Below are 14106 nucleotides of genomic sequence, written 5' to 3'. Positions count from 1 at the left end.
AGATACTCACATATCTATTATGACATATATAAAACATTATATATATCTTAATAGATGTGTGTTACCTTCTGTTCTGCTTCGTTACTTGAAAATAGTCTATCGTGTCACCGAGCATGATGCTTGCAGTGGAGAGATCACTGGGAACACAGACAAGCATAAGATCACTGTGAAATGAAGATGTAAAATAATATTCTGTTGAGCTACCCCCAGAAAGTTATCTGCTAATCAAAGCTCAGATACATTCTGGTGGTAGCTATGCATTTGATGTCAAAATTTTTCCTGTGCTTTCATAAATAGACTTGAGCATGTGTCGAAATGCATATGTACAAATTCAGTTGCACCCAAACCGTAAGGATGCATTTTAGTTAATGTCTACAATAACTTATTCTGCCCCTTTGAAATTTCATAGGTATTACTTAGCTAATAAAGCTAAATGTGCATATTTATAACAACTTTCTTGTCATGCAGCTATCTGTTCCCAGATGGACGAAGTTATAATCCTGATTTGACAGGATTATGTGAACCCACACCACATGATCACATAAAAGTAACACAGGTATGTTGCGGAGTTTGTCAGTTATTTTGTAATCTTCGCTTCCCTTAGTATTTCATCTAGCAATGATAACAAGCTTTTATTAAACATGAGAAATAAATTCGTAAGAGTGAAAATATGTTGTTGATAGAAGGACTTAAATGAAAAACAGGGTAATAATCCTTTAAACTCTAGAGCTGATGGTGATGCATGTCTTGGAAAGTTTTGTTTATTCTAAGCCTCTTCCAAGTTAGAAATGAGTTAACGGTTATTAAAGGTTTTTCTGATATTTATATTACAGGTTTATGTATCTTAGTGTTTCCTTGCTAATAGCAGATGGAAATACAGAAATAAAATCGAGATCAAACGATAGTTTTGAAGCCTGAATAGGAATGGTACAATTTGTTGACGGACCCGGAAGGAAAAGTATAGTTCATATATCACAAAGATACTGGTTCAAGGATCTCTATCCTTTCTTCTTCGTCTATTGTGCAAGAGAGATCAGGAAAAAGCAACAGAAATAATTAAGTGCCTAAAGGGAGTTGCTTTGCAGAGAAAATGAGAATATCTAGATGTGCCTGTAGTCCTGTTAAGTGGTGATGTGATAAACTAATGTGCAGATGTTTGATACTCAGCTGATAGGAAGTAGCCACCACAAGACAAATGCCTGAATAAAAGTGGTGCTGAAAATAACACTAGAAGGTTAAGTTATATTGTGTAGAGCATTTTTTTCTGATAAAAGCATCTGGAAGACTTGAAGATATGTTCAAGGAAAGACATCAGACTAGATACAAGCCATACTATTTCAAATGGTCTTCCATTCCTTCAGAGTAGACCGAGTGTCCTGCTGAATCTTCTGTAATTCTGAGTGCTCTGTGTGCATACCACCTCCGGACGTATTTTAGAAAATAAGTATTCATTACTATCTATGTTATTATCAGGAATACCACTATGAAAATATCTGTTTCCTAACTAAGAGAATTCCCAAAAACAATTACCTGAAGAAAGTGTACTTCCACTTATCTGACTTCCTTTTTTTCCTTCTAGTCTTAAAATGATAATGAAAGAGTAATGCAGAAGTTTCAGATATTTGTGCTGCACAGAACGATTTTCAAGCCCCATATCCTTACTTTTCCTCAAGGAAGGGTAAAGCAGCTTAGACATTCTCAGTGTTGTATTTCAAATTCAGGGAATGAATCCAGTTGCTTCTGAACTTGTAGTTATGAGGACACCATTAGTTAATTCTGATGGTAATTCAACAGAGTCTGAACTATGTCAATACTGCCTTAGATAATATATAACCGCAGTAGTTTAAAGCTGTCACTAGAGCTGCTTAAACTATGACAAGGTGGTATAGAAGTTACGGTTAGATCACTGGAGATGGATTCTTTGCGAGAGCTCTACCATAAGCATCTTTAGTACATACTGACTACAGCTGCAGATAGGAGCTGTCTTTTATTTTCTGTTTTTCTTAGCCTCATCTTCCCTCCCTTTACTCAGCCGTAGCTACTTATTTTCCTGTGACCTGGATTCGATTTACTTTAAGCTTTCAAAATTTGTTTTTTCAAGACTAAAAAAGCTTTATTTCTACACAAATGTATTTGATTGCCCGTTCCCCAACAATACCTAATTCTAGAAAAATGTTCTGGACTCAAGTTTTATCTATTTATTCCTCCTGAAGGTGTACTTATACCTTCCTGACAGTCTTGTAAGGATACAAAGTACTGAATGATCTGTGCATGACTGTTGCCGTGTTAACCTGGATGTATTCTTGCCATGCTTCCTTCACAAGGGTTGTTTACTTCAGTTAACCATACTACCATACTACATCCTTGCTGTAGGTAGAAAGCCCTTTTGCTTGTCAGTTTTCAATCCAATAACTTTTATTAGTCCTAAACTGATACCTAGAAAAGGAAATCCCAATGTTGTTCCCATTCATCACTTAATTTCTCACTTACAACTACGTGTTCATTAGCTTCCTTTTAACTGTAGCCAAGGAAAAGCAGGATCTATGGCTTGCCTAGTAGTTACATGTGAGAAGTCTGTAGAAAACCTAATAGGCACAGATATTTTAAACTTTTTTTGTAGCATGCATTGTAGTATATCATAGGTTTGAAGAAGCAAAAAAGTAAGCTGGTTCAGTAACCTTGGTGTGGCTTTTAAGTAGATCACTAGCAATAGTTTCTTTGACTAATAAGTAAAGTGGGTTGGAAAACAGGAGACTCGGAGAGATGTTTGTCACTACTGTTGCTTAAGTATATTCTTTGTGAACAGATCACGGTAAAGAAATAATCATATGACTTTATTTTGTTACAGGAGCAGTATGAATTGTACTGTGAAATGGGTTCCACTTTTCAGCTGTGTAAAATCTGTGCAGAGAATGACAAAGATGTGAAGATAGAGCCTTGTGGACACCTTATGTGCACTTCTTGTCTTACAGCATGGCAGGTACTGTCATAGTTCAATTAGTGGAGAAGAGGATGGATTTCTCTGTTACGTCCTGTTTACAGTGTGGGTATATGTTTACTTTTCCAGGTACTCAGTAAGAGGGTTCAAGGACATGCATATTTAAAATTACACACTTTTTCAATTTATGAACCAAAATCTGTGAAAAATAAAGTTCCAGGAGTCATTAAAATCTGGACTTCTGGGCTTGTCAAGACTATTTGCTGACTGCTGCGAAGTGGAAATTATGTCCTGAGCGCAATATCTACTTAGACAGTGAAAGCTGGGCATTTGGTGCCAATTCAGCCACCCAGGTCACTTCATGATGTATTTAAATGATTTAAGGAAGAGACAGGTAGCAGCTGGAAGGGGATAACTGACTAGGTGGTGTTTTATAAGGAGGCAGGATGTCTTTGGGGAGAGAAGGATTCAATCAATAGTAGCAGTCATGAAATGGCCTGTGGAAAAATAAGCTTAGGATTCTTGCATTTCATGTTGTTAATACATAAAGTACTAAACCACCTAGCTTTAGATGGTGACTGGGGTAAGAGATTGAGTGGAGGGGAAACTAATCTCTCACTGTCATTTACAGAATATCCTAAAAAAACCATAGAGACTTCCTGGTGGCAAAGGTTGGTGTGTTTTGTCCATCTTGTTCATGGACATATCAGTCTGTGGGAAGAGGGAGGACTGGTGCCTTTAGTTCAGTGCAGTTAACAAGCATTTGACTTAAAATCAAAAGCAGAGGTCATTCCTCTTTAAAACTTCAGAATTTCTCCTAATAGGTACTTCTCAAACTAAATCAATTCTGCCTCCTTCTCCCAGTCCCTTTCTTCTTTTGTATCTGTATTATGTGGGGAGAAGTATGGGTCATCTCATTCTAAGGCAGGACTCTGTTCCACAGTTAGGCACCAGTCTTTGGTTGTTAAGTGTAGTGAGAAGGGTAAAAAGAATCCTTGACTCAAGTCCATTTCTGACCTGTTTTGAAATGAGTTCATCTCAGTAAATGAGTTTTCATTCTTGTGTTTGAGATATGACTTAAAGTACTGTAGTTTTTAAAATTCCTAATTAAGAAATCATCATTGGCAAGCCAACATGATGTATTGGAAGTATCATTTGAGTTTTTCTTCCATTAGCAATAAAGCTTGCTGAAAAGGGGGTATTTTCAGTTTCTGTTTTTTTGTTCTTTCTGAAATTTGAGCTTGATGCTCCAAACACAAATCTTTGAAATTGCCCACAGATCAGAGATTTTGAGAATTCTGAGAAAATTCCATTTTAGACATACCCAAATAAGAATATTTATTTCACTGCTAAGCAGCTGCTGAGCTGGAATAATATTTCTCATTTCAAGAGTACCCTTTCTCTGTTCTTACTGTTTTCATTCTGAATGACAAACAGAGGTCTGACTGTGTTAATCTTTGACTTTAAAAAAAAAAAAGAAAACTGAAATTCTGAGATCTGTAGCTTTTGGGGTTTTTTTTCCTGCTTAGCTGAAAGGACTAAGCAAAAGGTCTGAAATCTTTGTACTTTTGATTGCCGGATGTCTCATAGCATGGTAGCAGCATGTTCCAGTGTGGTGCCAGTGGTGTGCTCTGATTCTGGAGACTTGAAAAGCTAACGTCCTCTGTACTGTGGCCAGTGGCTAGGGATTCAGGAAGAGGACAACAAAGCATTTTAGGCTCAGAGAATTGACATGTTTGAAAGCATCAAGCTTCATCAGAACATTTGAACCAGCTGTTATTGGCCAGGTACATTTCGGACTTCATTACAAATTTAACTTTTGTATAATTAGTGAGGCAATGAAGAAACATTACACTGTAACAGCATCAGCTAGCTTCTGGTGGGCTAGTGTTTAATTGGCAGCATAAAGGCTCATTAGACATGCCTCAAGAGGCCCAGCACAGATGTTTTCACTAAACAAAAAAAAGTTGAGTAAGCAACATCAGATCTGCATGTAATACTAAGAATGATTCAGAGTTGTTCACCTTTATGGAGATCAGTCTCTGAAAAAAGACTTGATTTAACTCTTTCCTTTTTGTATTATGCAACAAAAGTAAAATGTCATTTTCTTCCACAGAAATCTATTCTTGTCTAAAAACTACCTCTCTGGACTAAAAGCATATGGGCATATACGCGGTGTTGTAAGGTTCACAATAGCTACTCTCTCAGTGTTCTAAATAACTTTTCTGCGGGCATGGACAAACCGTTGTAGTCATACAGACCTCAGATCTCAGTTTTAGTTTCTCAGTCATATTCATACTGTTGAATACAAGTGTCTGCTGCTGTCATTTGTTACCCAGTATATTTTGGTGAACTTAGTGCTTTTGAAAAGGAAGGAAGGAAACTGCTAGTATAGAACTGTTTGACAGCACAGGTACAAGAAAGCCTTGAAAATGGAAAGCTCTGTGCCTCATCTGTAAGGCTGTTTTTAGAAAATGAAACTGTGAAGAATTGTATGAGTAAGGGAGGACTTCTGTTCACTTGGCAGTGATTACTTCATTAGGTCCATATAATTTGGAGGTGCTCTTTGAGGTAGTAAGTGATGTTGACTAGTCCTTTGTAATTAGGATGCAAGGCTACTAGAAGTACATTACATACACCTTTCCATACAAAATGAAAATCCAGTACTAACCATGCAAATAGACATGACTGTTGTCAGGAGAGATCATTTATAGTTATCTGGCCTTGGGATACAGTTCTTCCACAAACTGTAAAATCATTTGTCAGTTTAGTAAGATTGTCAAGATAAAGATAAAGCTAGAAAAAATTAAAGCGGGCCTTACCTCTGAGAAATCAAAAAGCCCTGCTCGCTTGATGATATTTCAGGATAGGTAGGTGGTTTAGAATTAATTTTGGCATTCCTATCTTTATAGCTGTCTGTCTACCTGACTGCAGGTATGTATGTGACACAATGTGATTTCTGAATTCAGATTGAAGTATCTTGATCTCTCAAAGTGTCAGGGCTGTTTTGGGTGTGTGGATTTTTTTTGTTTGATTTTTTTTTTTTTTTTAAATTCAAATCTACATTGTGCCTCTTGATGGAAAAATTTCTTTATAAGTGCTTGCAAAACTTCTGTCTGATACGTTTGTTCATTAGTAGCCTGAATCTACTTTAAAAGCTTTTTGATTGCTCCTGATGAGGAAAAAAAAATTCTGAAATGAGTAAAAGGAATAGAAATATGGCTGCCTGAAAATCATTTAACACAATATACCACTTAGAAATTAATATTCAAGTAATTCTTGTTTCTGATAACATGTGAAAATAGTATCTTGTTTTACATAATTTATTGAAAAGGTAGCAAAGTCCTGGCTTGTATTTAAACATGTCAAAAAATATTTGTAGCTTTAGATGTTCTGTATGCATATCACTGAATGATGGTAATGTTGCAGCCATGATGGACTGTATGTATGATCTTCAGAGAATAAGAGCTGCATGCCATAAAGCTCATCTGCATTTTTAAACTTAAAATGGAAAATAAATACTTTATATGTAATATAAAAATATATAATAAAATGCATTATCTCTGTATACGCAACTTGCCTTCTTTCATCTGAAGATACAGGAAAATTGTAATCCTAAAAGGCAAGGTGTTACTTCCTGACCTGTAATACTAAGATAACTACAATTTTGGGGCTTTGTAGAGATAATAGTTGCATTTTGACTAGTTATTTTTAAGTGAAGCTTAAACTTTTGAAGAGAGATAGCTTTTAAAAGTGCAGTCATTTTACCATTTAATATCGTTAAATATCTGTGAATCTGTTCCCTGTTTATGCCAGTGCTTCTATAAGCTCTTAAGAGACCTGTTAAAGGCATTTTGGTGTAGAAAGATAAGAGCTACTTTTAAAATTACTTCCATTTTTTGTTTTTAAAAATTTATGTACTTTTTTTGTCTTGCTGTAGGAATCTGATGGCCAAGGCTGTCCTTTCTGCCGCTGTGAAATCAAAGGAACTGAACCAATCATTGTGGATCCGTTTGATCCAAGGGATGAAAACTCTAGGTGCTGCAGTATTATTGATAGCTTTAGTATGCCCATGTTGGACTTGGATGACGATGATGATAGAGAAGAGTCTTTAATGATGAATCGTTTGGCTTCAGTCCGAAAGGTAAATTTTCAAATACTGTACAATAGATAAAGCTGTATGTTTTTAAATGAAGCTGCCTGTAACTTATAAGTAATGAGAGGTGGCACTTCATGCTCTAGGTTTCAGCAACTCACTGAACAGTCCTCAGCTTGAAAAAACAAAATGCATCAATATTGCAGCAATAATACTGAAGTTGAATAGGAGAAAAAAAAATAAATGCCAGATTCTCAGCTGATACCAACTGAATTAACTCTGTTTATAATGGAGGAAGCATGAGTTTGCACCAGCTGAGACTCTTGCCCAAAATACTCTGTATGGACAATTCCCTGAACTTCTATTTGAAAGGAACAAAAGATTTTATATATATAGAATATATTATTATGTATACACATGTACAGAATGTTTTGGGATTAAACTTGAGTTTCTAAATAGATTATAAATATTATTGCTTTGAAAAGGTGACTTGGAACCCAGTTTATGTTGCAGACAAGTAGCTTTTAATCATGTTTCATGCGAGTTGTCTATGATTCCCCGCCCCCCGTGTTTTTAGTATTAGGTATTTTTAGCGGGAAAAGTATATCGGAAATTATTCATAGTGACTTTGTGTTTCGGGATGTTTTTTGTCCTGAAAGCATTCTACATTAAATTCTGGGATCTTTCTTTGATCACAGGTGATTTTATCACTGATAAAATAAGCACTATCAGTAACAAAAGTTTATTTTATGTTGGTAGTTTTCACTACTGTATTTTAGCCCAGAATAGATATTGTCATAGGCCATGCAACACTAATTTTACAATGCATTTTCCATATTTTACCTTTTTCTAAGGTCATCTAGATCGAATTTGGAATTAATTCTGTAACATCTTACCCTTCCATTTCCTTATTGTTGTATTTGTTTAAAAAAAAATACTCTCATATCTGAGAGTATGTGTCAGTTAATATACATACTTCTGGTATCCTTCCTAACCTCTTAAGTCATATGAATCATTCTTGTGTTGTGTATGTAATACAACATGGCCTACTCTTGGGAACAGTTTATCATTCCTGCCTGGACTTAAATTGCAGTCTGCAGCCTGACCTCTGTGAGATAGCCTTGAATTGATGGGCTTTTATAACACTATCACTTCCATGATAAGGCAAAAATGCATTATGCTTTTATCAAAAGCAGGACCAATAGGCTTTACTATAAGAAAGCTTATTTCCAGTATGCCCCAAGTGCTTGAGTGCTTTGGTGCTTGCTGGTTTTATGTCATTAATTTCATTGTTCAGCTGAAGAAACCGACTAATTATCCCTGAAGTTTAGGAACAGCATTTTCCACTCTGTTATCCTTACTTGAAAATGTTGAATTATCAGGTGATTTTCAGCTGCTGTTTTCATCTTAAAACTGTTACCAATGGTTGTACAGTGATGTGCTTAACCACACCACCTGTGTGGAATATGTCAGTACTCATATATACTTTTTGTTACTAATGCCTTCATCAGTTTTGTCTATTTCTTCTAATCATTTATTTTTCCTGCTAAACAGTGTTTTTTTTCCAGAGCTTGCTAGAAGAAATTATTTTTTTCCCCTCTATGACATTATGTAGGGTTTTACTCTTTGACTTTTCCTTTTGTTTTGTGTTAATGCTGTTAATAGGAACGTGGTACTGCATAACGACTGTGTTGTAGTAATTTGATTTGTTGAAACAATGGAAGTTACATAATAAAAGACAATATTTTAGTTCTTGCAGACAACCTGCTAATAATGTTGTTACTTTGTAATCCCAATGAACAAATTTTTCAATTCTTACTTTATTACAAGGATTGTCATATGCTTTCTCAACATAAAGCTGTTAATCCTTGAAAATCAAATGGGCTGATTTTGTCTCATATCACCTGTCTAGACCATCTGGTATTACTGAGAAAATCTTCTTGTGGCATATCTGGCTAGTAATGAGCTGGGATATTAAACTTGCTAGAGGAGGAGAGTTACAGGGATATGAAGTCCTGATGAAAGTGACTGTCGGGCTTTACGAGGTGTTGTGGAAATACTCACATCAGTCCTTATTGTCCTGGAAGCCTTTTAGGAGGGGCACTCTTGAAATGTTTCCAAGTGTTACTAGCAGTTTTCACTATCTTTGAGACTTGTACTTGAAAATTTATATAATACAGTAATATACATAATGCAAAGAATAGTTGCAGTTAAGTTCATTTTAGAAGCACACACCGTTAGGTTCATCACTGATTAAGGGGCCTGTATGGGTTTTTAAGTGGGCTCTTCTTGACAAAATGAAAAGCAGAAAATCACTTCCTGGAATTCTCATTAAGGTGTAAAGAAGACACAATTTTTTATCACCTGCTGTACTTGTATGAATTATGAATATAAGTTGGATATCAGAAAAATACCAGTTCTGTAGTTTATCACTTTATCTCTGAAGCATACTCATAAACTGCAAAAGATATCTGAATTAAGGCCCTGAGGGACCTCAGACTTGAAATTGCTCTAAGGAAAAGAATAATCACAAAGCTACTTACTCATTCTTTAATGGAATGAGTAAATGGATACACCTTAAGAAAAATGAATCATTCTTGCTAGGTGTTGTGTATGAGTCAGCAGCAGCAGATCAGCTGTAACAGGCTTTAGAGAAATCCACTGAAATTAGTCTGTTTATCTGCCCCATCAAGCAGCTTATTTTTTTAATTTCCAAATTGTCTTCAGATATTTCTTTATGAAAGATAGATGAAGAGTGGTGCCCAAACCTCTCTTAATTACCTCATTGCTGAGAAACTTCCAGCCCTGTGGTGTGAGATTTTAGCTAATGCAGTTATTGCCTGAAGTGTTCTTTTTCTCAGCTCCATACTGTTTGTGCTAGCTAAGCATGACACTATGAAATGCATGTTAAAAAAAAGTGCAGATTACAGGCTCAGGTAAATATTGAAAAATTTTTTTTTTTTCATTTTTAAAGAGGGCATTTGAGTCTCTAGTAGACTGTGTTTGTTACTCCATAATGTTTAATATTCCATTGTCCCGATGAATTCAGCTATCAGTCACTTTACCTTGTACAAGACATAACTTGATACACTTCTTAAAGAAAGAAAGAAAACGAGGAAAATGCCTAGTGCAGTAGTTCTTGTTAAGAGCAAATAATTTTGAATTCATAAGTGCTAAGATAATTGTTTGATCCAAATAATACTACATGAAAACATAGAGGAAGGGCCTAGGTATAGGAGATTATGAGGTTTTCAATAGCTTAAAGTGAATTAACATTCTCTAAAAACACTTTCTTCTAGTACTAGATGAAGTTGGTTGTCTGAGGAGTTACCCTCTTCTCTGGAGTTAATTTCTAACTGTGTGAATGCACCAAAACCTGACTTTGATTCACACTGTTACTTTAGAACAGTTATAGGAAATTGTCAAAGCTGAAAGCCACTGTTTATTATGACTAGGCTTCTTACGTCAAACTTAACAAACCATGACAAAAGACCTTGGTTGTCAAAATGTGGGCGGAGGCTATGGCTTTGACTCCTCCCCCTCATTTCCATATTATTAAATTGACTTTTTTCTGGTAATGAAAAAAGGCATGTATTACATAGTAATAATGTTTTTAATTTCATCATATAAATGCTGAATTTATTAGTATTTGAAAGAGGCATAAATGCTGGGAGGCGGTGTGCCTCCCTTAGTTAAAATGTATTTTACTGATTCTCTTGGGCAGTGTGGTGCTGACTCTCACAGCTTTAATTCCTTCTCCTTCACATTCATTTTCTTGGATCAGCAAAGGAAAGATCAAATAAAGAACAAACAGTTTTTACATAGACAGGTTTAGAGCCATCAGTGTTAAGTGATGTAACTTTATACCCTCATGCAAATATTTAAGTCCAGACTATACTAATCTGTCTAGGCACAACTTATCCTAACAAGAAATAACACAAATATGTGAGTTACTCTGATTATAAATGAACAAACTTCAGGGAACTACTTGGAAATGAAAAGTCCATTTCTGGTATAGGTCTGCTTGGACCTCCTTGGATGTCTCATTATGCAATTTATAAATTACTGAGTTTGCTGCAGCAAGACATTAACAATGAGGATAATATTCCTCAGTCAGTCACTTGTTAGGGTTTGTGTTGAGTGTGCTTTTCTTATGTGCCCATCTGGCAGGAAGATGTTTGAAGCTAAAACTCTAGATTCAATAGCCCGACTGCTAATATTTCCATCAGAAAAACCTTCACTAGAAATTGTAATCAATGACAAAAGCAGCCTTGCTTCTTGAATTCACAACCACTAGGAGCAAACAGATACCAGTATATCCCAATAATAAATACATCTGATTAAATAACACAAGTGTGGTCTGCTTGGCAGTACAATTGCAAGGTAAGTCACAGCTGCTTTTTCCCTTGGCAGCAGTCATGCCAACCAGATGCAGTCCATGTTGTTACAAAGGAGTCTGTGTTCTTTTCCTTAAATTGCATCTTTATTGCACAGGTCTGTGTGTATTGCAGCAGAGCCCCTTTGTACACTGAAGGTCTGTCTTCTGTCACTGCCAGTTCATTTGCATTAGTTTGTGTCTTAATCGCTTGATTGTTTTATCTTTTTGTCACTGTGCTGCTCTCATTGCTGCTTTATTTCTAGAGAACAGAAAATACACAGAAATCCCAAGTAGGTGACAAACAGAGAAATTTTAAATCTCTTTGTCCTTAGGGAGTCTTCCAGAAAGAGTAGGTATTATGTACATCTGTTAATGCCCTGGCATCCACATGAAGTGCAGCTATCTTACTGGCCTAGGTGTCAACAAATATCAAATGATGCAGCTAGACGTGTTGGTGGGGGTGGACAGGAGAAATATTTTATAATGGTAATATGATGGAAATCTGATACTGAATGCTGAAGAAAAGTTTTGGTTTATTTTTAATTTCAGTAGATCTAAACAAGAAATCATAATTTTTAGTTTTTCCCAGCAAAGCGTTCTCTCTTACTTCAGCACCAAAAGGTGACATGGATTAAGCTTCTTTGCAGGGGAGAGAAACACCTTTTGCTATCAGCTATTTTCTTTTTTTTTTCCTTTTTTTTTTTTTTCTTCTTTTCCCCTCCCTTGTGCCTCAGAAGTTATTCTTTAACCTGTGGGACATCATCAGTTCTCTTTTTGAAATCGCTGGGGCCACAGCCTGCTCTGATAGCATTGTGGCTGTAGGCAGTAGTAGTTCAAGGGACTGAAAGATTATTTTGCTATATTGACACAAGACACTGGTGTAAGCTTAAATTGAAATTTTTTCACACACTTAAGACATTGGAAAAAAATTTCAATTTTTGCAGTTGTGATTTACCATTCATGGAATAGGGTGGGTAGAGAGAGCTAAATACCAAATACATATGGAACCAGAATTTTATCACATAAATTTATCTCTTTCAATGGGATTAAAACCATGTCAGGGTCTAAGAATCTTGAATTTTTTAATAAATTTTTACATTGTTCTAGTTTCTGTTACTGCTTACTACATATTAGGTGTGTCTTTCAGGCACTTAGTTCCATAAATGTGAAAATAACATCAGTCCCCAGTGGGTTTTAAATATGAATATTTCCATGATTTCTCTCCCTGCTGGAGCTGGACTGACGGCTGGAGAAAAGAACTCTCACATGGATGAGACCAGTGGACTTACTGAGGGAAGAGTGTATAATTTTGCCTAGTGATTATTTTAGAGCAGAACTGTGTAAGAGAAAGTTGTTGTAGAGAAACAGTGGTGGATATTCTTAAAATGCTGTCACTACAGTGTTGTTCATTTAGCTGTGGATTCACATAACAGCACACAGTGCAACATTTGAGGCTCTGTCAGGTTACCCTCATCAGGAAGTCAAGTTAATTAATGTGATTAACGAACACCTTAAATTCCAAACAAATGTTTCCAGTCCAGTACTCTGTTTTCAGTATTTCCTATTTTGCTTATTCTTTGTTTCCAACTCCTATTATATATAGAGAGAGGATTGTTTCTTGGATCTTCTGGAGCAATTCCCTGCTGACTGAGACACAGTGTGTTGGGCAACACCTAAAATGTAGGGACTTACTACAACCCTTTCATTTATTTTAAATAATTGTATCTTTTTGGAGGTTAGACACCTCCTTATTTGGTTCTATTTCAAATAATTTGGGAATTAAATTCATTTTCTGTCTGACGCTGAAGACAAAGCATTGAATATATTACATTACATTGCTCTTGGCTTTTAGGAATGCTTGGTGGAGTTGTAGCTAAACTTTGAAAACTAATGCTATTAAATGATACAGTGTTTATTATGCTATTTAACTGGTAGATGCTTTCTGTTAAGGAAAATGAATTGACGTTCATTGTATAGTTATTTTATAATTATGGTCGCTTAGGCATGCTTGTGAGATAGATATCTAGCTTGGTTATTCAACTTGCCATAATGTTCAGAGAGGCTAAGCACCTCGCAATCATTCATGTGTTTATCCGGCTGGACTTCCAGTCAAGGTCAGGCACATTGACCAGTTAAAGGAAACAAAGAAAATTTAAGGACTATGGTCAGGCTATTTACTATGAACATTGTGGCCACTTCTTTATAGAAAGGAGAAACTGGGAAGCTTCTGGTAGCCATGAAGAGCACAAATCTTGAGTTGCTCAATTCTCTTGAAATTGAATGTGTAGCTATGACACTGAAGTTACACATGTAGGCCAAATGGTAAGACCCTACATATCGCCAAAAATAGTATCATTCTAGCAATGGAACTGAACTTCAGCCTTCTAGGTCTTCAACACCTCCTCACTCCTCTGTCTCGTTTTTTCTTGCAGTATTATCCAGTAATACTGTGGTAGTATTACTGTGGTTTCAAAAGGAAATCTGGTAGCTATCCCAATTGTATAGGACAGAATATTAAACTAAGCTGTAGTACACAGGGCAAGGAGTGAGTATACACTAGAGTCTTTTCCTGGATCTCCTGAATTTATGAATTTTTCAAATTTTTTGACATAATCACTATATGTAAAGAAAGGCAATGCTGTTTACTTGTTTACCTTGTTAAAGAATTTCCTAGTCCCATCCCTGTCATTACTA

At 35.9% G+C, this 14106-nt stretch overlaps 1 protein-coding gene across 1 annotated transcript in view; it reads left to right on the top strand.

Annotated features, from left to right (window-relative positions):
- Window positions 1-14106, top strand: part of CBLB (Cbl proto-oncogene B) — a gene marked incomplete at its 5' end in the record, with an annotated part of 127178 nt that overhangs the window by 83419 nt on the left and 29653 nt on the right. Inside the window, 3 exons of the mRNA XM_082011107.1 lie at window positions 469-556; window positions 2849-2980; window positions 6879-7082. Of these exons, the coding sequence (XP_081867233.1) occupies window positions 469-556; window positions 2849-2980; window positions 6879-7082 (424 nt within the window). The remainder of the gene's footprint in view (window positions 1-468; window positions 557-2848; window positions 2981-6878; window positions 7083-14106) is intronic.

Source organism: Phaethon aethereus (genome assembly GCF_964289735.1).
Source record: "Phaethon aethereus genome assembly, chromosome: 1".
In the NCBI taxonomy this organism is placed as follows: domain Eukaryota; kingdom Metazoa; phylum Chordata; class Aves; order Phaethontiformes; family Phaethontidae; genus Phaethon; species Phaethon aethereus.
The sequence above is the reverse complement of the archived record's forward strand: the minus strand, read 5'-3'. Positions and strand labels throughout refer to the sequence as shown.